General features: G+C 26.8%; 2 protein-coding genes across 5 annotated transcripts; one reads left to right on the top strand and one right to left on the bottom strand.

Moving 5' to 3' along the window:
- Nucleotides 1–344: 344 nt before the first annotated feature.
- LOC107441175 (mannosyl-oligosaccharide glucosidase) lies at nt 345–11,586 on the bottom strand. Of its 4 annotated transcripts, none has more exons than XM_016054329.3 (4): nt 11,275–11,586; nt 8,662–8,793; nt 5,931–6,508; nt 345–2,490 (listed from the first exon to the last, which is right to left on the bottom strand). In XM_016054329.3, exons 3-4 carry the CDS (start codon nt 6,501–6,503, stop codon nt 583–585), a joined length of 2,481 nt encoding a protein of 826 aa, XP_015909815.1. In that variant the 5' UTR covers nt 6,504–6,508; nt 8,662–8,793; nt 11,275–11,586; the 3' UTR covers nt 345–582. The 4 variants fall into 4 exon arrangements, with proteins under 4 accessions (XP_015909815.1, XP_042897296.1, XP_071033911.1 ...); XM_043041362.2 differs by lacking the exon at nt 11,275–11,586 and adding an exon at nt 11,128–11,240; XM_071177810.1 differs by lacking the exon at nt 11,275–11,586 and adding an exon at nt 10,949–11,146.
- On the top strand, nt 11,573–25,916 carry LOC107441176 (DDRGK domain-containing protein 1). Its single transcript, XM_043041363.2, has 8 exons — nt 11,573–12,029; nt 15,994–16,110; nt 17,706–17,812; nt 19,976–20,077; nt 22,754–22,876; nt 23,036–23,071; nt 23,162–23,218; nt 25,648–25,916. The coding sequence occupies exons 1-8, from the start codon at nt 11,924–11,926 to the stop codon at nt 25,861–25,863; spliced, it is 864 nt and encodes a 287-aa protein (XP_042897297.1). The 5' UTR covers nt 11,573–11,923; the 3' UTR covers nt 25,864–25,916.

Here is a 25,916-nt window from a genome sequence, read left to right as displayed (position 1 = left end):
TTTTCCGAATTTAGAATATATTAAGAATAATTTAGAATATAGTAAGAATATATTTCTTACCGAAAGTTAAAATTATTAAGTGTTAAAAAAATTTTTTTAATAAATAGTACATCCATTTAGAGACATACATACATTTTCTTAATATACATTTGAAAAAGATGTTTGAGCCGAGAAGAGTTTCACCTGGGCATGTTTTTTATTTACAAGTCTAGGAGGACGTATAAAAAATATGGAAACTTTTTGAGCCCTGCTATGCATTGTTGCAAAAAAAACACTAAAAAGGTCACAATATTGGAATACTCAAAATAAGCTAATTAATACATAAATCAATTAACACAAAATCCTCTGTTTTAAAAACACATTTTTATTTTCCCAACAAATAAGAATCATAACAAACGTAATAAAAAAAATATCACTTTATCAGTGAAGTTTATCAAAAGATGGTCGCTTACTGCACTGTCACATTACTTTCAACATCAAACACATAAACAATTGAAATAAATAACAGAACAATAAAACAAATACAAACATTTTGTATTCATACACAGTATGAATAATGGTTTGCTTCAAAAAGAGGCATTTTTAAAAAATCTCAGCCATTAACAACACAAGTAAAGCCGACCAACCTGTAAAAGGATGCACACCTTTTCCCTCCCCAGTTCTATCATCATATTGTTCCCATATAAAACCTGTTCGTTTATACTCATCTATTATATTTTTCACAACATTGTCTCGCAATTCTGTGTATACACTTCTCGCCTCTTTTTTATATGGTCCATCTACAACACTGTAGTGATGAAAAGCTCGGATAGCAAGAAAATTAATATTGATCCATATAGACCCTCTCCAATAGGGAGGATCATGTTCAGTATTATATTTCAGATAATATGGTGAACTCTTAGAAAGGGACCTCAACCCATAATCTGTCCAGAGTAAGTTAGGATTCTTTATGTCAGCCATTACTTTTATAAGTTTAGGATTATCAGCATCAATGATTTTTAAAAGGAATGGAAAAAGACTAACATAACCAAAATTATTGACAAACCTCAAGGCTGGTTCTTCTTTTACTTCCCTATAAGTAATTGTTTGAGTTTCATGACTTCCCGGTGAAAAAGGAACTTTTTCTTGAACCAATTTAACACTCCTGGAATGAAATCCATAATCACAGTAAGATTCAGTTTTAAGAGACCAATGCAATAAATCCAATAGCTTATTATCCGTCAAAAATTGGTGAGTATTGCGATATTTCTCTACAGGTTCATCAATAAAATCTCCTATATCAGCTAACACACCAGCAGCAAAGGCAATCCAACATCGCAAATCTATATGCCTTTCATCTATAGTCGGGTGAGTAGCACGTGGATAATCATCTAATCCAGAAGTCAAAGTTTTTGGATTCAGCTCTGCATCTGTCTGAGAATCGCGTCCCCGCCAACGGTAAGTACCTGGAATCATTCCAGCTTGAGTTCTATTAAACCAACCAAACCACACTTTAAGACGAGGGAAAGCTCTTTTAAGAAAATCTATATCTTCTGGAATTTCTCCAGTTTTCATCTTATTCAACAATCTCTCAAAAGTCAAAAAGAGAGTTGGTGGGTTTGCATTCGTGTTTTTTTGAATAACAAATTCTGCTGGGACCCTTTCTCTTGCTTCTACACCCAAAATTTGTTCCCTCGGAATCCATCCTTCAGTGTTTATTAAATCAAGCCAGTGACTTAGAATATCTTTAGAGATCTCAGGATTCCATTCAAGGATCAAAAGGTTATGAAACCCTTCATCCCACAGAAAGCCTCGAGGGAAAAATGAACGAGATGGTACAGCCGTGTACAAAGGAGCCTTCCAATAACTTATTGGATCTTTATTATGACTAGATTGGACTAAAGAGGAACCATAAAAATACCCAATACCACCAATCATATTACTTAGAGCTGCCCAAGCAGTTTTAATTTCTTCTGGATTGTATAGTTTATCCAGAAGACGAAATTTATATTCAAATGTTTCTTCAAATCTTTTCATGTGATTATCTAACTCCATATTATACAATGGCCCGATAAATTTTGATGGTCTACTTGTAAAACTACCAGATTCAAAATAAACTTCAAGCTCAAATGGTGGAATGAATGTTACTTGATATACAATAAAATTTGGTGTAAATTTATCACCTTTTTTGTTACGAAATATTGCCTCACCATTCAAACCTAAAATTTGGAGCTGCACACGCTCTTTTGCTTGAAATTGAGCAAGGTGACTAATTACAGATTCTTTTAAATGTGCTATAGATGGTGCGTAGGTTGAAAGATAGTTATACTTTAAAATAGTTTTGCTAGTTTCAATTTCTCTAAACTGAATAGTAAAATTTCCAAGCTCATTCATATGCCCCCGAATACCACGTAAATGGCCTTCATTAACGACAAAAGGTGTCAATCTAGCATCAGCAGTAGCATAGGCATAAAACATTAGAGAAACTGGAACAGGTGATGGATTGAATTCCTAAAAGAAAAAAATAGCATTCAATATCAACAGTTTGTTACGAAAAAAGAGATTATTAAAAATTTAAAGGGAGAGAAAGTGGCTTGTGTGAACATGAGAATAATGTGGAGAGCTGAAATATTTTAGCTATCTATTACTCAAAATTTCTCTGAAAACTAGGGTTCGCCAAGTGGGCCTACTTTGAAAAAACCTGCCCGGGTTTTATTGGGTGTGCCCACCTTGAAAAAAGCCACTTGAAACGATAAGTGGGTTTTTTTAAAAAAAACTTTTTATTAAAACTTATTGTTGCACATTTAATTTTATATCATTTATTGTACAGCATGAGTTTGTCAAATAGAGTTGCAGGATTTATATAATTAAGTTTCTAATATTTGTAAAGTAAAAGGAATTCGAATCTAATTTTATAGTAGGTACTATTGAAAACTTTAAGTGGGTTTTTTCAAAAAGTAATATTTTAATGAAATTAAATCAAATAGAAATTTAATAATATAGTCTGAAATATCAATTTTTCAAATATAGTTGCATGCTTTATATATTAATAAACAGGTTATTATTAATTCATATGTTTAAAAAAATTCAAAGGAAACTTTTTTTTACTAAGTGATACATTAACGAATTTAAACAGTTTTATTTTCTGGCTTTAAAAAATAAGCTAAACTTTCTATACAAGAACATTTTAAAATTATTTATCTAAAAATGAAATCATTTTCCTAAGATAAATTATTTGAGAAAAAAAATGGAGTAAGTAACTGATACTCTTTATAATTATACGCAATTTTAATTTCACTTTCTATTAATATTATTATAAAAACATAGAAGACCATTAAATATTTATTTCAGTTTTTTATTAAAGTCAAAAGTCAGATGAAATTTTATTTTTTACTGATTATAATTTTCTATTGGGTTATATATATATACATATATATATATTAATAAATGTTTAATAAATATAGTAAATAAATGCGTGTGAAAACAAAAAGATTAATAAACTTGTTCCTTTTATATTACTGCATTTATATTTTATAATGCTTGGGTTAAAAATTGTGAAACGTTATGTATTTAACAATAAAGAAGATTCAAATATGTATTAGTGATAAAGCGTTATTTAAACTTAATATAAAATATGTATAACAAAATTGAAATAATTTTTTGGACTTATTTCTATTTTTAAGTTTATACAACACTTTTTAATAAAAAAAAATATTTACACAGTAAAACTTAAAGTTTATGAGCACTAAATAAAAAAACCCAATTTTCCCCAGGTTTTTTGAAATAAAACCCAATTTTCCTCGGGTTTTTTTCAATAAAACCCAGGCTGGTTGGGTTTTTTCTAAAATACCCAGGTTTTTTCAAACCCTACTGAAAACTCTGACAGAATGAAACAAACTGCATTAAGCTTTCATAAGCAGTTAAGAAGAGCAAAAATTGAACTTATTTTGGAAACTTTGGAGTTTGTAGTCCACCCCATGGCAGAATCGTGGCGACATTGTCGCAGAACGTTACCAAGTTCCTGCAGAAAGATTTTTCGTTTGGGATGTAAAAACTTTTTTTTTCTTTGTAGAAATTTTCGAAAGATTTTATCTTTTCTTCAGAATTATATTCAAAAGATGCCTTTCTCGCGCATTCGAGTGGAAAAAAATGCTTTTTCTATTCTCATTTGAGAACAATGAAAAATAAAGATTAATGAAGTAAAAAATTTGGTTTCTTCGCGAGCGCTCGCTTTCTAAATTTTTTAATAACTTTATTACTATTTATATCCAGATAGCTTAAAAATCTGATATTTTTATTATATCATTTATTGCAACAATTGAATCTCGAAATGAAAATGCGCATTTAGTTACCCTTTTTTGAAGAGTCCGATGTACTGCTACTGATTTCCCAATTTCTTAATTTTTTTTTAATGAGATGATGATTTACAAAATGCAAAAAAGAAAATAATTAGTTTGTTTTCCCCCTACAAAATGCAAGAATATAGCCCATAATATTAGAATAAAAAAAATATTACTTATTTAATTAAAAAATTATTTTATTTGATCCGAAAAGTTTCTTCTTTTTTTTTTTTTGAAGTTGACGCTTTTGTTACTTAATTTAGTAACACGTATATTTGCTATTTTTAAAAGTATCTTGCAGAAAGATATTAGTAATAGAGAGGTATGTCACAGAAAGCTCAAAAAAATTCTGCCACAGGGGTAGTCCAAGCCTGTACGTGGTAAAGTTATGTTTTCAAATCATTTGGGAAGAAAAATTCGTTTCTCAAAATGCTATCTTATTCTGCCTCAAACTATGGCCTCGTTTTTTTTACAGAATTTGATATTTTAAAATCCTCGTGGCAACAAAAAATATCATTCTAGAAAATTGATTTTTAACAGCAGTTGATTCATTAAAAAAATTAACTTGATTGAAATTAATAAAATATTATCTTGAAATTCGATTAAATGAAATATTTTTTTCACTAAAACTTAAAATTCATCTATAATGTAACTTGACTTTAAAACAGTTTTTTTGCATAGTACTTGTCAGAATATAGATCAATTGTTAATATTATGATTCAAGATAGTATTTTTAAAATAAAATTAGTTTTACTTGCTTTTTTAAGTAAGAATAGATTAAATAATAAGTTTTATGACTAGCTGACACTAGCGTCAAGACATCTGGATAAAGTTAACAAAAAATTTAAAAGATTACATTATTCAAACACAATACATTCAAATGATCTTATACAAAGTAAAAATAATATGCTAGAAATATATTTTGTTGAAATACATATTTTAAAATTTTAAGAAAACGAAAATTTATTATTTTAAAGTGGTATCTTAGAATTTGTCGATTTTACAACATACTTTAGGTTTATCCAATTAAACAAACTGCTAACTTTACTTACTTCAGGATAACTCAAAAAACATAAATTTAAAAACCAAAACATATTATTTCTTCTTCTCTTAATTACACTCAACATTTGAGCTTAAAAATATTGACAATGAAAATATGGTATACTAAAAGTTACACTTTCACAAAATGGCTTACACTTTTACAAAATGAAAATATATTATTTTAAAATCAGATATTTGAATTTGTTGATTTTGCTGCATATTGTCAGTTCACCAATTAAGTGTTCGGCGAAACATTTTAGGATAACATGAGAACTCAAAACATTTTATAATTTCTTCTCTTTACTACACACAAAAATATTTGAGCTTAATAGGCACAAATGAAGAGAATATGGTCTGCTAAAGCTAATATGATGATGTACACTGATGAAGTACTGATATGATATAATGTACATATTTTTACAAAATGAAAGATCATTTCAAAATAATGCCAATAAAATTTGCCAATTTTGTTGCATATTTTAAGTTCATTCAATTGAAAAAACTCTATTTCTTAGAATATTCTTACTTATGCAATGTCTAGTTACAACTATAAAAAAATATATATCTTACTTTATGCCGAACAGAGATTTTTGCTGTCCAATCTCCACCATGATCACCACCTGGTTGCTTTACAAATGAAGTAACAAGGAAATAATCCTTATCTTCAATTTTTTGAATGCCAAAATTTTCTCCATCATGCTCTAACCAACTGTAATGCTTTATATTATCCCATTGGTTACACCAATGACGAATCTCTATTCGATTACTCACAACCTTTTGAGTAAACCACATCATACCAGTAGCTAATGTATTCTCGCTACGAGTCTGAAGTCCAAAGTAAGCACCAGATCTGTAGGATCCCCAAAACTTTTCTGGTACATCTAAACCACTTTTTATCACTACTTTTGGAAGATTTAAAGGAGTAACAATGATGTTTTCTAAATGATGTTGATAGAAAAAATATACCACACAAAGAATAACAATTATCACATTTGCAGCCACAAATATTGCCAGTTTGTTATTCCAATTTTCCAAATAAGGACTTCTTTGTTTGACTGATCGAGTTGTAGTAGAAGTTTTACGATGTCTAATATTGCTATTATTACTTCGAGAATCTTTAGCATGCGTGCGTTGTCTAGCCATATTTCCTGAAAAAATTATTAATTAAATAAGATAATATAGAATTAGTATAATGTTCATAAAATTAAACATCCTATATAAAACTTATTGCTTATTATTAAATAAACATATTTTATATGTATGAAACATAAAAAGCTTAAATTAATCTTTTTATGTTAGTTCTTTCCTGAATATTCTTTTATTTTATTATTCAAAACAAAATGCTTTCTCACACTTTTAAATTCACATCCTGTCCTTTAATCTATTTTTGGCTCAAGTATGCATTTAATTAAAAGCAAGACATTTTTCCCTTTGCTCTCTGTGGGAAACGCTCGACCTATTTGATAAACCAATTACATTTACTAAGATTTCCCTCTTTCCCTAAATTGAAACCTTCTACGGCTTTACTTTGCAAGATTTTCCCTAACATATAACCGAGGAACACAACTTTTCATTTACACTTTTCATGCTGCTCTGACTAATAATTAATAAATAAACTTTGTACCCTCCTGCCCTGCCTTAGACCTGTTTTAATCCTTCCACTCGGCAATGGCATTATATATATATATATATAACAAAACGTATAGGGAAAGCACTATTGTTAAAATTTAATTAACACAAAAAACTGAACTGTATTCCTAATGAAATGCTTGTTTCTTTTTTTTATTACATAGCAGAAAAAATTCTTCAATGCATTAAGGAAATTAATATTGATGAATCAATAAATGAATTGAAATAAGTAAGGAATTATATCAAAAGACAATTACTGATACCTCTTTTTAGAAATTAAATTGTTAAATTTTATTAATTGCTTCCATTAAAATTATTCATCACACTGCTGATAAGAAGCTTAATACCTTAATTGTTTTACTTATAATACATTAAAATAAGTAATTTAAAAAAAAAAACATGTTAATGCTAGCTTTCTAGCTTTTAGGAAATAATAAAAAGAAATTTCAGTTATTCAAATATCTGTATTTTTAAATACGTTATATGCATCTACTACATTGAAATACATTTGTAAAGTTTTTTTTTCTTTTTTAATTAAACTTATACACTTTATTCTAAATTTAATTTTTTTAATGACTTCTTAATTAAAAAAAAAGCATTCAGCTAATTCAAACATAGGGAAAATGATATAACAAATTTTAAAAAATTTTATCTCTACTTATTTTAATTTTTATAGTCTAAAAATTGAATAAGACAGTTAAATCCAATAATAAGACATTTTTAAAGATTAGAGAAATCACTTTGCAAGAAAAAAATTTGCTAAATAATTATTTGAAATTTTCGCCATTGAAAAGAAATTAAACGCTTCATTAGAATTTGAATTACAAAGCATAAATTGTACTGGTTGGGTTTTCAATTTGATGGGCGCAAGCGAAAAATGGCCAAAAAATGTAGAATTCTGCCAACTTTTTTTTTTAAACACAATAAAATGAAAATTTAATCAATTGGAATTCGAATTGAATTTAATCAATTGAAAAAAAATTGAAATTCTTTGTCTTCTATCTAGTTAACTGAAAAGTACCACCAATTGTATTTTGCAATGAAAAATTTTAAAGATTCGTACAAAGCTATAAAATAATCAATAAATTTATTGCTAAGTATTACCAATTTAAAGGCAAATATACAGTGTGCAACTTTCTCTTGAATAAATATCAAGGAAAGAAAAAATATAATAAACTTATCTTTAAAATAGAGAGTATTTATTATACAAGGATATTCCATATTTTATTGTGACATTTTTCTATTATGCATAAATGTTAAAAAAAAATATCATTTTTTTTCTAATTGGAAATTTGCTCATTATAAGAGCATTCAACTACTTCAAAATTAAAATGTAAAAACGGAAAAAAGTTAAATGACATTGCTGACAAATTGCTCAAAATCACACTCTTATAAATTACAATTTAATTCAAACTTTTGAAGTTATCCCATTAAACAAACATAAAACAATTAAGTAATAAATAAAAAGGCAATGATTTGTACCTTGATAACAATATAAAATTTTCAATCCAAATGCATGAAAATTTTAAAGTTTTCAAAATAAATGATAGATTTGTAGCAAATGTATAATAGGCTAAAAATAAACATAAGTGAAAAAAAATTAGAAAAAAGGAACTTTAATACCAATTTGCTCATGCAACATAAATACAAACCAAAATAATTTAATTCTTACTGTTTATGGAATATTAATTCAAAACTTCTTTCTTCGAAATTTGTTTACATAACAATTCTCTTAATTTTTCTTCAAATCCTATTTTTCTGGCTTAATCCTGAAATCATCTGTTTTATTTTTTCCATCAAAGTCCTGAAAATTCAAATATATATTACATGAATATATAAATAATAAAGCTCAATATGTAAATAAATTTAAAATACTTGATACTTTTACTAATAGTAGTAATTGATACTAAATCTTCAGAAGCTATAGCATTCTTATGATATATGTTGAAACAGAAAATTCGACAATTCCATCATTTATGAATATCGTGTTTGCAAAATATCAAATCAAATGCTTCTAATAATTTTTGTTTAAGTAATTGTTGACATCCTTTACATTTACTCTGATTTTCAAATACAATATGAAGCACAATCTGTTACATAGCTCATTTTTAAAAAAGTTTTAAATTTCTAAGAGTTATAAAAAATTGGCATGGAAATGTCACAAAGAGTTATTTTAACAAAATTTATTAGAACAGCTGGCATGACATTTATAAATGGAGCAATCATCCTATTATAACTATCTTACATAAAAGAAGTTTCTATTTCATAAAATATACTCTGAATATAAAAATATGATTTCAGCTAACTTTAATTTATTATTTAAATATGATTTCAGCTAATTTCATTTTATTTTTTTAACAAAAATAAATTTTTGTTTAAAATGAATTTAACAAAATGATAATAAAGATTCAACAAAATGATTGTTAAAATGATATTTTAACAAAAAATAGGTCACAATAGGAAAAAGTAGAAAATTTAATTTTAAATGGGAAAGAGATATTATTTGATGGAATTTAGTCTATTGATATTTCTCAAGACTGATTTCAGTCACCACAACTAAAGAGTAACACCCATGGCCTTTTAGATCTAAGAGAAACAGTTAGACAAAATAAATTAATAATAAATTTCTGAATATGAATGGAAAAAAAATTTTCAAATTACTTTTTTTGGAATTTTGTACTTTAGTACAAAATTAACTTCAATAATTTAACTGACTTTTTTTTTTAGAAACTATTAGATCGTTTTTTTATAATTAAAAATAAAAAATATATATTTTTGTTTTTATTTAGAGCATCAGAAAAAATATAGATAAAAGGAACACAGGGGGTTCTGTGTACCTCAAAGGATTAACATCAACTAAAAATCATTATTTTAAATACTCATTTTAAATACTCATTTTAAATAATAGATTCTTGATTGTTTTTATCAATTAATTACTTGTCAATATTCATGGTATTACACTGCAAGATAAACATAAAATATTCAAAATTGACTAAGTGCGATAATTTTTAAGTGAAAATACATTTCTTATTAGAAATTTACTGATATCCAGTAATAAAATGTCAGTAAAGTTTCAGAGTCTTAATATGACCATTTGTTGGTTGACTTTTAGTCACTTAATATTGTTATTATAATAACTTTTTCAATATATATCAGACAGATATAGATTTATAATCTTCTTATAGTAATTATTTATAATTATTCATCATACATAATTATTTATTATACATAATAATTTACTTTTCCATCTTATATATTATAAATAAATAAAATGGAAAATAAGATGAACAATTTCCATTAAGTTTTCTCTTAAAACAAAATGAAATAATAAACAACAGGGCATATTTTGTGTTTGCATATAATAATACAATAATAATATAAAGTTTAAAAAAAAGTTTAAAAAGTTAGCAAGCATTTAGTACAATAAACAAAGCGGCAATACAAGGAATCTTGACTTATAAGCTATCATGTTATGTTTACATCTTCTTTCTTTCAGCAAATTTCAAACAAAAATTTTTAGAAAATTAATTAGAAATTCCTACCAGGATTTAATTATAATTTAAAAAGGAAAAGCTTGTTTTATCTTATGTTCAGCAAAATTCAAAAGTATCTTCTGTAAGCTACAACTAATTTTGCATAAATTTCTTTTTTTTTTTTAAATTAACGAATACCAATTGTATTTTTCTTTCGTATCTTAACATATCATTACAACATTATTAAAGTTTCTACAATCCAAAAAGATATTAGAAGTAAATACGAAATAATTTCTACAAACTGGACACTATAGAAATTTAGTGATGAAATAAACAGTAAATTTTTGTTGGGTATGACCATAACTTTTCAGCAAACACAGCGTTTAAGTAACTTAAAACTTGGCAGCAGTGAGATTATTTACACAGCAATACAAAATACCCTGCAAGCTAAATATTATATTTGATTGTATTTCTAAAACTTCTCACTTTTCTTAATTATAAAGCTCAATATTTTCATATAATTAAATGGGGGGAAAAACACTGCACAAGTAAGTATAAAACAATTTCTGTTATTAACATGATCACAACAAATACAATATATTATCATAGAATAATTGTATCATTTGAAAATTTAAAAGCATAGCAGATGGTAATAAATGGCATACAGAAATATAGAGTGTCTTCTTTTTAATAAATTTTACTGTTTTATAGCGATAAGAATAAAATTACTCTGTACACAATGCAGAAAAGCCGCTTAGAGGGGGGGGGGGGGGCNAATTTAAAAGCATAGCAGATGGTAATAAATGGCATACAGAAATATAGAGTGTCTTCTTTTTAATGAATTTTACTGTTTTACAACGATAAGAATAAAATTACTCTGTACACAATGCAGAAAAGCCGCTAAGAGGGGGGGGGGGCAAATAAACAAAACAGTTTGAGGCTTTGTCTCACTAAAGTGTTAAAACATTAAATCACATTTGAACAATCAATTTCTTAAAAATTATAAATTAAATGCAGTAGTAAACATATTTAAGAGGGAAATTTTTGCATCGACGTGTCTCGCACTTTATAATTTTTAGCTTCTTAAGACATTTCTTACAACTCAGCCCGAAACACAAAACAGTTACGTACACCAATCAAATATACTAAAACATTTATTCAATTGATTCTACTTTTCACATTTTCATTCGTAAAAAGAGCTTGATTTTTATTATCAGGTTTATTCGGTGCATTCAGTTTATTCCGAACATTCTCATACTTATTCGAAACCCTTCGAAGTTCTGCTCTGTTTCTGTTTGCTGATGTTGATACTTTTTCATTTAAATATAGAGCTTTTAATATTGTTCTAATGTTACTTTCTAAAAGTTAGCAATGTATCACATTTGTTTAAGCCTATAAAATTTAAATTTTTACACTACACACTTAACACAATAGCTCTTAGGTTAATTTTATATATCTATTATGGAGCCAATGATATTGGTTGCTGTTATTGTTGCTGTTATCATATTGCTTTTAGTTTTAACTTATTTAAGTAAAAGAAGATCAAGTAACAACACTGATAACGAGGGTAATTATATATACTTTAATTTTGTATTAATTTCTATGTTTAGGTAATTTGTCGCTAAATGTTTCTGAATTTTTAAAATGCCATCAAATTGAAAATATTTTAGTAATTAGAAACAAATAATTCTGATCCTCTTCAGTATAAAAGTTTAGCCTTGTTTTGTACAATTTAATGTGTTGAAAAATGTAAGCATATTTTACGTAAAATTGTTTGTTATTTTACTCTCAATTGATTAACATCTTCCTGCATTGATTTTGCGAAAAAAACACTAGCAAAAGTCAGGGTTGGATTTTTGACATGACAGTGGTAAAAACCGTCAAAAACCTACTGTTTTCTTTAATTTATGGCATATAGCGAACAATATATTATTTTTACATAATGGCCTTTATAAATGAATGTTGTAAATGATTGCTATTGATTTTGCAACTATATACATGCATTCTTATAGAAGGATATACATTCATAAAGAAATACTGTAATATACTTATTAAAAATAGTGATACTTACTTTTATCATTAGGTACTCAAAACACAAGAAACAAAAAAGCTTGGAACTATTAATAAATTCTAGAACTAAGAAGAAGAATTTAAAATTTGGCATTTCTTAAATATTAGAAATAAGCTAAACAAAACTTTCAAAACTTGTAACTACTAACAAACTCTAAGTCAAGAATTACTGCTATTTTAAAAACTTTAAAACTCAACTGAATAAAAGTTAAAAACTTTTATTCAGTTGAAAAAGCACATTAAAGAAAACATATTTACAAACAAAATTACATGTTCAGTTGTCGGGGTTTTTTGACGTTTTCGACAGAGGGGTTTTTGACATGACGGTTAAAACCATGTGTCAAAAACTTGCCAACCCTGGTAAAAGTACAGAAATACTAAAGTTGTCTCTAGATCAGTACGCCGATTTACGCTTACTAAAATCTTCAAGTTCACAGTAAGTTTTAAAATATCTGCAGTGTTCTTGCATGCCAGTATTCTATTGTTTCCATAACATAAGATTTCCGTATTGACACCTGCCTCAATTTCCAAATAAATTGCTTAGTTTTGCTGACTTTCAGTCATTTGCAGGCTAGAAACCAAAAGAATAGCATTGCATAAAGGGACCAACTCAAAAGGCATTACTTTTATCCACTATTGGTCATATCTCTACTTACATTTATACATATTTGTTTTGGTTTTTTTAATTTAAGAAGTTCAGAAATGTTTTGGTGATGGTAGTTGAATTTATAGCATACGTCCTTGTAAAACAACTAATGTCCAAATTGTCAGAAAAGCTTTAATGCTGTTGAAATGTCAGTTAAAAATGGTAATAGTGTAACTAATGAGAGTTGTTAGTTTACTTTTGAGGATACCTATTGAATGTTTATAATTACGGAAAGTCATGGTGCATTACGTTGGATATAATTCAACTCATAGGCAGGGGCGGATCTACTTAAGGGCTTTTTGGGCTGCAGCCCAGGGCCCGTGGATACAAAGGGCCCCAGTCCCCACTGAAAACAATCGGTGATATTTTAAATTTAAAAAAAAAATCTAATATTTAAAAAAAAATAACTATTATAAGGTTGGCAACCCTGAGATCAATCAACCCATGCATGTGCGCGTCTATCGAACGGAACGGNGACGTTTTCCCAAATTGCTACACTATCTTAAGGATTTTTTTAACTTTGCCAATCACTAGCTGTGAAGCTGAACGCTCTTTCTCCAGGATGTCATATATAGAAAACAAATATAGGACAACAATGTCGAACCATCGACTAAATCATTTATCAGTTCTTTCCATAAATCTTATAATGTGCTGAACAAATAAAGGAATTTGCGCCACAAAAATGCAGAAAGGTTGCTTTATAATTTATATAACATAACTACACCTAACCTGTCAATTTCTTTTGAAATAATGTTGTACAGTTGCTGTTTGTATAGACAAATAAAAATAAATAAGTAAAAAAAATTAATAAAATTATTTTATTGTCCTATTTTTTTCTATATACTTATTTACATCACTATAGCAAACAGTTTTTTTTTTTGACAAATTTGCTATTAGGGCCCCAAAGTAGTTTCAGCCCAGGGCCCCACAAAATCATGATCTGCCCATGCTCATAGGATATGGCAGTGTTCTTCCTAAGCATTTTTTTAAGGGCGGCTGGCCTTTTTAACCCAATAAATGCGCTCTTTTTCTAAAAATATTCCATTTTGAAAAATATTAATTCACTGTTTAAATAATAGTAATATTTCGGTAAAGCTATCTGTGTTTATAGGTTTAAATCTGATTATTAAAAATATTTACTTCACTAGGATTATTCTCAACTGGTTAAATTCTTATGAGTATCTTTTTTTGGAGAGATATTAATTAATTCTTTAAGTGATTTTAAAACTATTTTTTAATCAAATTTCTTTTTTTTTTCCAAGTAAAAAAATGCAGCTTTAAATTTTCATTTTCAGATTAAATTATAGAAAAAAGCTTTCAAGTTATTTTTTTACTTCTCATTTTTGTTAGTTTTTAAAAAAAAAAAAAAAAAAAAAAATATGCACAGCGGTTGCCTTTTAGCATGCCTTTAAACTACAAATTTTCTTCGTATTTGATAATGCGAGAAAATTATTTTTTTTTAAATACACACATAAAATAGTATAATAAGGTAATTTAAAAATTTTTGAGAATGAAATTCAGTTATTATGTAATGTTACACAATTTGGTAAATTTTTGCAGTGCTAAGTAAGTGCCCTGTCAAAACTCAAAGTGCCTTTTTCAGAGAGAAAGTGCCCTACTCTATTTTATTTCTAGGGAGAACTCTGGATATGGTAATACTTATTTTTACAGTTTTGATTAATTTTTTTATTTTATGTTTCTATATGCAAGGTGCGTACAGACTCCTCATACTCCATGGAAATAACGAAGTCTCCAAGGAGTATTTGGAACTAGTTCCAAATTAGTCCTTAGATTTCACAGAAACGGAAATAGATTTCCCTGGATTTGGAAAATAGATTTCCAAATTAGCCCTTAGAAACTCCTTAGATTATTGTGTTGCATAGATGAACCGTCCGCTGATGAATTTGCTGTCCAAGCAGGGAAACTAAATGATATAACTTAGCTGTCAAAATCTAATAATATAAGAAAAACTTTAAAAGAAAAAAAATGGAATTGCAAGAGTTAGAAGAAAAAAATAGCAAAAAATAATTTTAATTTTACATGTTACAAACAAACTTAATTAATAATTTACTGTGATTTTTTTTTTTTTTTTTGTTGTATAAAATGCCCTAGATTTTATTACGCATTCAAATTTAAAAATATAAGATTGGTAGAATTTTATGTTAATCTTTAGAACATCTGTACTTTAACAAGATTTATTAAAATATTTGAAATTGGAAAATGTATTTATGTGTAAAAATGACTTTATTTATTTTTCTTGATAAAGTTTAACAAAGTCAAAATTTATTTCAAAAGGGCTAGAAAAAAATATGCAAAATATAAATTTTTGAAAGTTCCTTATAATTACTGCTTTTTAATTCGAAAAGAAGAACGCCCGGTGGCTGAGTGGTAGTGCTTCGCGCTGTCGTGCCACAGGTCCCTGGTTTGATCCGGGATCGGGCAAGGTTGACTCAGCCTTTCATCCCTTCAGTGGGTCGATAAATTAGTACCAAGCATGCTNACTCAGCCTTTAATCCCTTCAGTGGGTCGATAAATGAGTACCAAGCATGCTTGGGAACTTAACATTGGGGGTTCTACGTTCGGCTGACCACCTGACCAGAACATCTGCTCCTGCACCCCAGAGCCCAAGGTCAAGAAAACTGAGATGGGCACAGTAGGCCTTGGCCCTCTATGGGCTGTCGCGCCACTGAGTTTAGTTAGTTTAGAATACTCCTTGGATTTCTTCTTCTGATCTCTGTATGAACCCTGTTCTATATGTTTGTAAAGTTTTATTAATATTTTTTGCTTTGATGAATGAATGAGTATATATTTGTAGCACAAAGACCTCGTGCAGTTCCTGTTTTAAGAGGGGCTGGTGTTGAAGCACCTAGAAGAGCTGGAAGAAATGTTAGGCAAAGAATGCGACAAGCTGCTGCCAGATCTCCTGAAGAAGGTAGCTGCGTTTGTGCAATATTTTTTTTATTTTAGTTAATTTAATTAAATGATCATTAAAGAACTAGTTGACGTAATTTTTCTCCTTTAAAGAAAGGTAATTTTTTTTTTTGTAACGGAAACAATTTTCCATATTGATTACTGCTGTACCAATGCTGCAGAATCATCATAATTTGGTTATTTTAGCGTTGGTATTGATGCCAAGATCTACATTTCCGAAGCATATCACTTCAACATATGAAAGATAATGCTACTGTAAACGATTTTGGTACGTTTTGAAAGGCAAAACTATCACTCTTATCAAAGCTGATTTTTTTTATTCAAATTTTCTGGATTAAATGATTCTATATTGAAATTTATGTACAATTCTATTCTTGAGTTCATAGACAAAATTATAAATGTATTCTCCGAAACACAACAAAAATAGTCAGAAGAATATTTTCTGAATCGAGACGACACAAGGTCTGCTCTTCATTCGCTTGTCCAAACCTCTTCTATCAAGAAGACCGCCTCCAGTGAAAAAACACCTGCTCGGAGTTCCAAGAATTTGTAGAAAGACTCCAGATGCAGGGGTCAGCTATTTATGATGTTACACTACACTCTGATTAAACATTGCTTCTGTAAAAAGGAGCTTTTTTATTTTGCATTATTCTTAATTTTTTCTGCTTTATGTGAAGTCTGTACCAAATAATGTTGAACACTGATCCCAGAATTTACTTACGTTAGTATAGTTATACTGTAATGAAAAATTATTAAGTTTTGTAGAAACTATTCCAGTGGAAAGTCGGGGTGCATGCTAACAAGAGTTTTTATACCTATATATAAGGCTTAATTTATAAAAGAAAAGCTCCAAAACATTTTATGTAAAAAATTTAATGCTTAAAAACATAATTTATTTAATGAATTCTTACAAATTTTTGTTTTAAATAATTGTTAAAATGTTAGGTCTAATGCATGACTGTTATAAGCTACTCCGCCGAAAGGATATTAAGTAAATTGAACTTGTAAAAAAGCGATTCTGTAGCATCATGTTTAAAAAATGATATTTTTAGAATATTAATTTTATCTACTGAAAATTATACATGTATATATATTCTACATTTTACAAAATATTACTTACAATGAAGCAATTTGGAGATTTGATTTGAGTTTATATATATTTCTAAAAAATTATTGTTAGGATAAAAAATTTTACATCTATTTTTGTTGTTTGCTGAATTGAGAATGTAATGAAAAATTTGCTTAAATTTTGAGGCTTATCTGTATCAGCCTTGGGAAGGTTCTGAAGAACTAATCCAATGTTTGTTAAACTGCAAAATATTTATTAAAAATATTTTTGCAATTTTTTTTTTTTTGATTTTTTGGTTTAATACAAAAATAATTATTACAATATTAAAACTTTTTTTTTGAATTTTAGAAATGGTGGGTAGAGTAATTGAATTAGAGTATAGAGTTTGGTGTAGAGTAATGATTAAGAATTTTTGTAATTAAAAATTTAAAAAAAATATTCATTATACTTAGCTTTATAACTAAGTAATGTTATTAATAAAAAAATGTGTATTTTAAACATTAAAATATTTTATGTTTTCATATTAGAAGAGGAAGATTTGTTACCAGATGATATTGCTTTGCCTGATGGTAAAATAGGTGCAAAAAAATTGAAGAAACTTGAAATGAAAGCAGAGAAAAGAAGAGAAAGAGAAGTATAATTTTAAATCATGTCTAAACATTTTTTGTCTTGAAGTTTTAAAACAACTTATAACTTATTATTATGAATTTTTTTCTCTGAATATTCAGACAAATCACTATTAGTTACATCCCTATGTTAAACATCATTTGTCATGAAGAAAGCCTGTGGTTTAATGTTATAAATTATTTTTAAAAGACTAACAAATGATTATCATTAAATATTACCAATATAATATAATAAATGGAAAAACTATTTTGGTAATAAACTAATGTTCCTTTATTGTAAAAAATACAAATTAAAATTGTAGTTCATTTGATTAATTGGTAGCAAAAGTAACATAATCAGTGTACAAATCTTTATGTATGAAAAATATGTCTAAAATATGCATAAGTCCTGAATGTGCATATCAAAAAACATTGCTTCTGTAATATTTTTGTAAATTTAAACTTAAATATATTTAAATAATTATTTTGAAATATGCTACCAAATTAAGCAATTTTTTATTTATTTATATAATGTCTGCCATAGTGTTATCTCTAATGCCATTCTAATTTCTCTATAATTTAATTTTTAATTCAATTAGTTTAATGCAAAATCTGTGAGGCAAACTGTAAACTTGTAACAAACTACTTTTAAATATGTGGTTAAAGTGGACAATTAATTATCCTCACACTTCAGATGTAAATATTATCCATAATGTTATTTTTCTTTTACTCATTTAAAATCTTACTGAGGTTTCGCCATGTCTCCATGTCTTTTTTTTGTATTAGTCAACCCCATTTTTTTTATGAGTTATAAATCTACGTTATAATGTACAAAAAATAGAGAAAAGTAGCAGTAGTAAATTTAAAATTTAAAAAAATAATACTAAACACTTATTGTAAAAGGCTATCAGATCTGACATTTTTCATGAAACATCATTTTTCATAAAAGTGTCTAATTATCATAATCAAATGATGAAGTGGAAGAAATAAGAGTAATTGTACCATAGAGAATTTAATCAGACATTATAAAGCCATTGTGCTCTCTCTGTTGAATATAATTAGAGGAATCAATTTTTGCTGAAATTTACTTTTAAAAACAATTTAGCCATTTTTAAATATTTTTGAAGAACATAATTTGTTGTTTCGATCTGTAAAACTGAATTTTGTTCACTGTGACGAATTGTAGTTTATGTGCAACATTGTTTTTTTTTATTCTTCAAATTCTGACATTTGTACGTGTGATATTTTAACTAGTGCTGCAAAGTTCAATTATTTTAATGTTTAAAAAACATTAACTATTGTTTATTTTTTGCATTACATTTGTTTATTGCTCTTATAAATTTCAATTGTTTCACATTAAACAGTTCGAACAAATTTTTAATAAAATTTAGTTAGTGAAAAAATTATTATTTTTGAACAACTTTTTAATATTTAAAGGCTTTCTTTAAGATATATTTCATGAGTGTCTTTCACATCTGATTTTTGAGTGTGAAATTAAAACATAAAACTACAATTAGTTCTTTAATTTTCATGCTTGAAAAGAAGTTAAAAAAATTTCTTTAATATGCTAAATGTTTGCAATAGGTTTTTTTTTTTAATATTTTTTAGCTTGTTTTTAAATAAACCCAATTTATATAGATGAAAATTAATAATTTTCACTTGCTAGTGCAGACTTTCTGATATTAAAGTCAAACTTAACTAATTATTGAGGGAAGCAAGTACCCAGCACCAACAATGTTCACAATGTATTTCATTCTGAACTATGACCATGAGAAACAAATTTTTTATTTATATTCCAGAGATGCCAACTGCTCCGGACACGCCTAAATAATTAAAATAACGGTAAATAACTACAAAGTAAATTTTGCAAATGTTTGACGATTTTTGCTTGCTTTTTTAAAGGTGCAGCATGATGTAAGTACTAGAAGGTGGTGAATTATATAAGCCTACGAATTATGTAGAAATAGTGGTGGATAAAAATCTTCTAAATTGAATTTATTAAACCGAGAATCACAATTGATAAACTACCATTTTAGAATATATATTTGCTCTCCGGAGCAAGTTGGCATCTCTGATATTCTGTTATTTTTAATAAATTCAAATGAAACAAAATGCAATTTTATGCCTTATTTTATTTTTTTTAAATTTCTTTAATTTTGCTAATTAAAATATGATTCAAATGAACTTTTCAGAGAGAGCTTGAGGAACGTGAAGATAGAAAGCAACGACAGAAAGAGTTAGATGAAAGGAGAAAAAAACAAGAAGAACAAGAAAGAGAAGAAGAACGTAAAAAAGTATGTGTCATTCTACTTGTGTTTACTGCTGTATTTTTCCGTACTTCTATACTTCTAATTGTTGCTATTCTTGTATGCTTATACTTGAATACTTTTTGTGCTTAAACATTTTTACTACTGCTATACTTTTATGCTCGCATCAAATTAGACTTCATTATCAGTGTTAATAGCTATAAAATTAGTTTCATGTGAGGTAAACAATTTTTTTTTTAAATGCTCATATAGATTATTTTCTAATTTTATCAATTATTTTTTTCCTATTTATATTAATTTCAAGTAGTACATTTTATTACAAAAAGTTGTGTGTTCTAAGTGTTTTTCTTCCTCACTTTTTTTTTAAATTTCTAATTGAAATAAGGAAAAAAATTTCAATTAATAATTTTACGAAATGTATTTATGGGTTTTGGGATCATAAGAAAACCTATTTAAATAGTTCCTATTGCCTTAATTAAACCCAGGTCACCCCCTCAATATATATATTTATAAACATATCATTACCAAACATAGTTGGCCAATTTAAAGAGGGCTATTTATTCCATTCTAGTGAAATGTATTCTTTTCCTGCATTAAATAAAATTATTTGTTTACTTATTTATTTTTATTTTTGAAAAATTCTCCTAACTTAAATTATTTTATATTAAAATTAATTTTTCTTGATAATTTTTTCTGATTATTACCTGATGCTTTTAAGTATTTATCTAGAAAAATTTGACTATTCTCTTCTTGACGAATTTTGAATAAAATTATGGAAACGTACCTAAAATGTGAAGTATAGAAGAATACAAGAAATCATTTTTTTTTTTTTAGTGCTAAGTGTTTTAACAGTATTATTGTTGCTAATGATTTATGCAAGAAAAATTTAAAAAGTAGGGGAGAATGGGAAAAAAAGAATTATTTAATTTTTTATATAATAAGAATATGTAATTGTTTCTTAATTTTTTCATTCCTGGTAATTTTTGACAAAACTTCTTTAGACATTACTTATATCAATAGAAGGAAAGATTCAATTATTATTTTATTTATTTGTTTTTACTTCATTGCATTTGATAGTTCTTAAAAGGAATCATTTAAATACCACGTGACTTAAGTATAACATTGAGTTTAACATTGAGTTAAGTAATTAAAACAAACTGAAGGTGTGTAACTTGTTCTCATATTCTTTCAAAAATCAATGATTTTCTACGAATAAAATGCAGTTAATTTATTTTAAATAGTTTTATAAAATTCATTTTATTAAACATTAAAAACAAACCACATAATTTTTTCTAAAGGTTTTTAAGACATTAAGAGAGCAAAGTATTTTATCAAAAGCAAGTAATTTTTTTTTTATTATTTTGTTGTTCTGGCATATGGCTTTGTTGAAATTCAATTCTTCTTATATAGAGATTTTATAACATACAAAAAAAATGAGTTTATGTTACATAATTATTGTTAAAAAAAACTCTTTCAATTTGAATCCTCTGCACCATTATTTTATTAAAATCTTTACTACATAAATCTTACAGTTTACAAATTTTACAGTATAAGCTTATTTAAATTTTATTACATACCCTTTTTTGATTTAAAATTGTGAACAATACAATTATATAAAAAAAAGTTTTAATTAGCGAAATTTTTATGATAATATATTGTTTTATCAAATTATTAAATGTTTGATTTAAAACATTTTACGATAAAAATGAGTGTCATTATTATTAAATTGCCTCCTTAAAATGAATTTATTTTTTATTTATATTTATTTATTTATTTTGCTTTTAATAGTGCTCTCCCTAAGTGTTTTTAGAAGGGCAGCCAGCCCTGCTTGCTTTTTGATCTCTATAAAAGTGCCCTTTTTGTAAAAGTAAGCTACCATCCCTTAAAACACTGCCTATTTATTCATATTCCATTTTTAAGAAAAATTAATTAACTGTTAAAATAATAATTCCGCCCAAAAATTATCTGTGTTTATAGTTTAATTCTGATTACTACTACAAATATTTATTTTGTTAGGATTATTCTCAACTGATTAAATTTTTATAAGTTTCTGTTTTTTCANGTTATTTCATAGAATAACTAGTTAAAGTGTCAAATTAATAGCATATTACATACTTTAACGGACACGATCAGTTATTTCATGGAATAACTTGGTATTCTGTGAAATAACTGCATTATATACTTTAACGGTAACATTAATGAATTTTTTAAGTGATTTTAAGTTTTGAAATTATTTTTAAATAAATACCTTTTTTTTAAAAAAAAATTTGAATTAAGGAAAAATTAATTCTCAGTATAAATAATAGAAAAAATCTTACAAGCCCTTTATCAAAAAAAAAAAATTAAATTCTTTTTTTTTTTTTTAAATGTATGCACAGCAATAGTCTCTTACGATAGTCTCTTTAATTATTATTTATAAACTACAAATTTTTCTCTTATTAAGGTAATTATCGAAAATTACTTTTTGAAATATACAGATAAAATAGTATAAGATGGGAACTTAAAAATTGTTGAGGATCAAATTCTTTTATTACGTAATATTATGCATTTTAATACATTTTTATGGTGTTGAGTGCCCTTTCAATACTCAAAGTTTTCTTTTCTTTAAGGAAACACTTTGCCCTTTTTTATTCCTAAGGAGAAATCTGTAATATTATATTATATTAAAATTATTTTAAAATAATGCCTACAATTCGTTTTAAGGAAGAGGAAGAAAAGGCTCTTAAAGAAGAGCAAGAAAGAAAAGAGCATGAAGAATACTTAAAACTAAAAGAATCATTTGCTGTTGAAGAAGAAGGCTATGATCAAGAAGATAATGCAGATGAAGTGAGTATTAAATATTGTGTCTTACACATTTCTAAATGTACTGAAAAGTAATTCAGTTAAAAAATCCTATTTATACTTCTTTCCTTTATATTAAAAGCCATTAATTAAGTTAAATTAAATATATTGTAACCTTTGATATCATAAACATTTTCTTTTTAGGCCAATAAATTTCAAGAATTTATTGATTACATCAAAGTAAGTTATAATTACTTTACCTTTACATTTATTATACTATGAACTCATGAATTATAATGTTTTGAATTCATTCCTTTATATCAATTATAGAATCAGAAAGTAGTTTTGTTGGAAGATTTGGCTTCACAGTTCAAGCTTAAGACACAAGTAAATATTGATTTTACTTTTTGTTTATATTTAAATCAACCTCAGACTGCTGTAAATCATTTTTTATATTTGTATTTGTAAATGGTACTCAATTAAAAATTTTACATGCAGATTGTAAAATATTTTTTTATTCTCCCTTTAATTCTGTCATATATTTTAAAAGTCTTTTTTTTTTAATTTCCAATAATTAGATATTTAGTTTTAATGATTATCATACACTAAAACTAAACTCAGTGGCGCAACAGCCCATAGAGGGCCAAGGCCTACTGTGCCCATCTCAGTTTTCTTGACCTTGGGCTCTGGGGTGCAGGAGCAGATGTTCAAGTCAGGTGGCCAGTCGAACGCGCAACCCCCAGTGTTTAGTTCCCAAGCATGCTTGGTACTCATTTATCGACACACTGAAGGGATGACAGGCTGAGTCAACCTTACCCTGCCCGAGGATGGAACCAGGGACCTGTGGCATGACAGCGTGAAGCGCCACCGCTCTGCCGCGGGGTGTCAATGATTATCATATTAGTGTTTTAAGCTAAAAGAATTTTAAAATTGTAATGAAATATGATAATTCATATTTTATCATTCTCAATTTGCTAATGTCATTTGTGATTGCTTAAAATAACAGAAATGTTCTAAATATCTTTAAATTTAGATTAATTTTTGAATATGTTTAGATTTTTAATATTATCTTAGTTAGTGAATCTGAGTATAGTGAATAACCAATATTATGTATTGAAAAAATATTTTTGCAATAAATTAATACATAATCGTCTTAAATACATGATCTAGAAAGTACATTTTATTATTTTTTGTCACTGTATTACCTGTTGCGTTTTCAATGTGAAAAATGTGTGATTCATTCATTAAATATTTCTCAGATTTAGGACTTTGGAATGTATTGCAATTTATTGCTTTTCAATACAATTCACGCTAGTCTTCAACATAAAATCAATTAATATGATATTTTATAAAGTTTTCTTCCTCCTTGTAAACAATTATGGTAATTCAGTATAGTTTTATTTCTTAAACTGAAGTGCCTTAAAATTGAAATGAATTTTATTTTCACACACTCTATCAGAGGAATGAATGTCACTTTACCTCAATTTTGTTGAAAGCAGTTGTGGATACTTATTTCCTTTAATTTAAATTTCATGACATAAAATTGTTTTTCTGATCAACAAAACTTATCTTCTGGAAAAAATAGGAGTTAGTAAATTCAGGAGAGGAAAAACAAATTATGTATGCTAAAAAACACCGAAACGTTTTATATGAAGTTAAAATTGTGTGTTTGTTTGAAAAAATATTAAAATCTTACCATAGTGATAATTTGCTGCCAGCGATTCCTATATCAATCACAATTCCAATTTATTAATCAATTCAAATTTATAACTCAGTATAAAGTTAGATTTTGAAAATAAAACTTAGATTTAATATAACTATGCTTTAATAATAAAAATGATGTTTGGAAATCAACTTAATATTATTGTTGTTTTATATCAGTGTTTTTAAATTTTAATTTTTGCTGTTGTTTAAGTACATATGGTTGCTATCTAAATTCTTCACTCAATTAAATATTTTAATTATGATTTATGCTGACCATAATAAACCAAATTCAATTTACTTAGAGAGGAAATAAATTTTGTTTGGATTCCTATATTTGCAACCTTAATATAATTGCATTTACTTAATATAATTATTCAAAACTGGCACTCTATGTATTTTCATGCTCACCATTAAAAGTGAAAACATCACTGGCATGAATTATTTTATTTCAAACACGCTAAGGTAAATATTACAATGACAAAACCTTCAAAAAATTCAATTGTTTACAGTCATTGTGGTCATTTTGAGCACATAAAGACATGGAGTGCCAGTTTTAGGTCCCATTGTTTGTTAATCTTCGTGATAGAATATTTTAATTACTTTATTTACTATTCATTGTTTGTCTGTTCTTTATGTCTTTGATTTTCTTAATATAAATTATTGTATGTGCATCTTAAAAAGAACACAAGGGTAATCAAAGTGTTATATATTGTGTTCTTATTGGATGCAAGCTTTTTTCTTGGTGCTTTGGTTTTTGTCCAAAATTTCTTCTGAAAAACAAGAGAGGAAAAGATTTCTTACGAATGTTTGTTTATTAATTTTAATGTGTCTCAATTTTTTAAAATTTTATATACATTGCTTTATTATTAATATAATAATTAATCTAATTTCTAACCAAAAAACTTTTAACCAGAGGATTGCCATAGGAAATCTCATAATTTAATTCCTTTAGAAGTATCTATGAAATTTTTCTCATCATAAAATCTTAATTTTTAAAAATCAAATGATGTAAATAATTATTTTCCGTTAAGAGTATTTTTGCTGTTCTAAATTTTTTTAATCATTTTTGTTTAGTCATAGTAACTAACTAACAGTGCTTTTATTTTATGCAGGATACAATTGATAGAGTTCAAGATCTATTGGCTCAAGAATGGCTAGTAGGAGTAATTGATGACAGAGGAAAATTTATTTACATTACTAAAGAAGAATTAGAATCTGTTGGCCAGTTTATTAAGCAAAGAGGCAGGGTGTCTATATCTGAGTTAGTGGATTGTAGCAACACATTAATTAATCTTCAACCTGAGAGCCCGATTGAAAGTTCTTCTTGAAAATGTATATTTTATTTTAGTGATGCCTTTATAATAAATGTTGTTTTATCAAA

Source organism: Parasteatoda tepidariorum, chromosome 2 (genome assembly GCF_043381705.1).
Source record: "Parasteatoda tepidariorum isolate YZ-2023 chromosome 2, CAS_Ptep_4.0, whole genome shotgun sequence".
NCBI lineage: Eukaryota > Metazoa > Arthropoda > Arachnida > Araneae > Theridiidae > Parasteatoda > Parasteatoda tepidariorum.
Note: the sequence above shows the minus strand (reverse complement) of the source record. Positions and strands in the feature narration are given on the sequence as shown.

Coding starts and splice junctions, on each gene's coding strand:
- LOC107441176 (XM_043041363.2), top strand. CDS start 11,924: ATGGAGCCAATGATATTGGTTGCTGTTATTGTTGCTGTTATCATATTG. Junction 17,813..19,975: donor AGAAAAGAAGAGAAAGAGAA/GTATAATTTTAA, acceptor TGAACTTTTCAG/AGAGAGCTTGAGGAACGTGA. Junction 23,219..25,647: donor AGTTCAAGCTTAAGACACAA/GTAAATATTGAT, acceptor TATTTTATGCAG/GATACAATTGATAGAGTTCA.
- LOC107441175 (XM_016054329.3), bottom strand. CDS start 6,503: ATGGCTAGACAACGCACGCATGCTAAAGATTCTCGAAGTAATAATAGC. Junction 2,491..5,930: donor AAATCTCTGTTCGGCATAAA/GTAAGATATATA, acceptor TTTTTCTTTTAG/GAATTCAATCCATCACCTGT.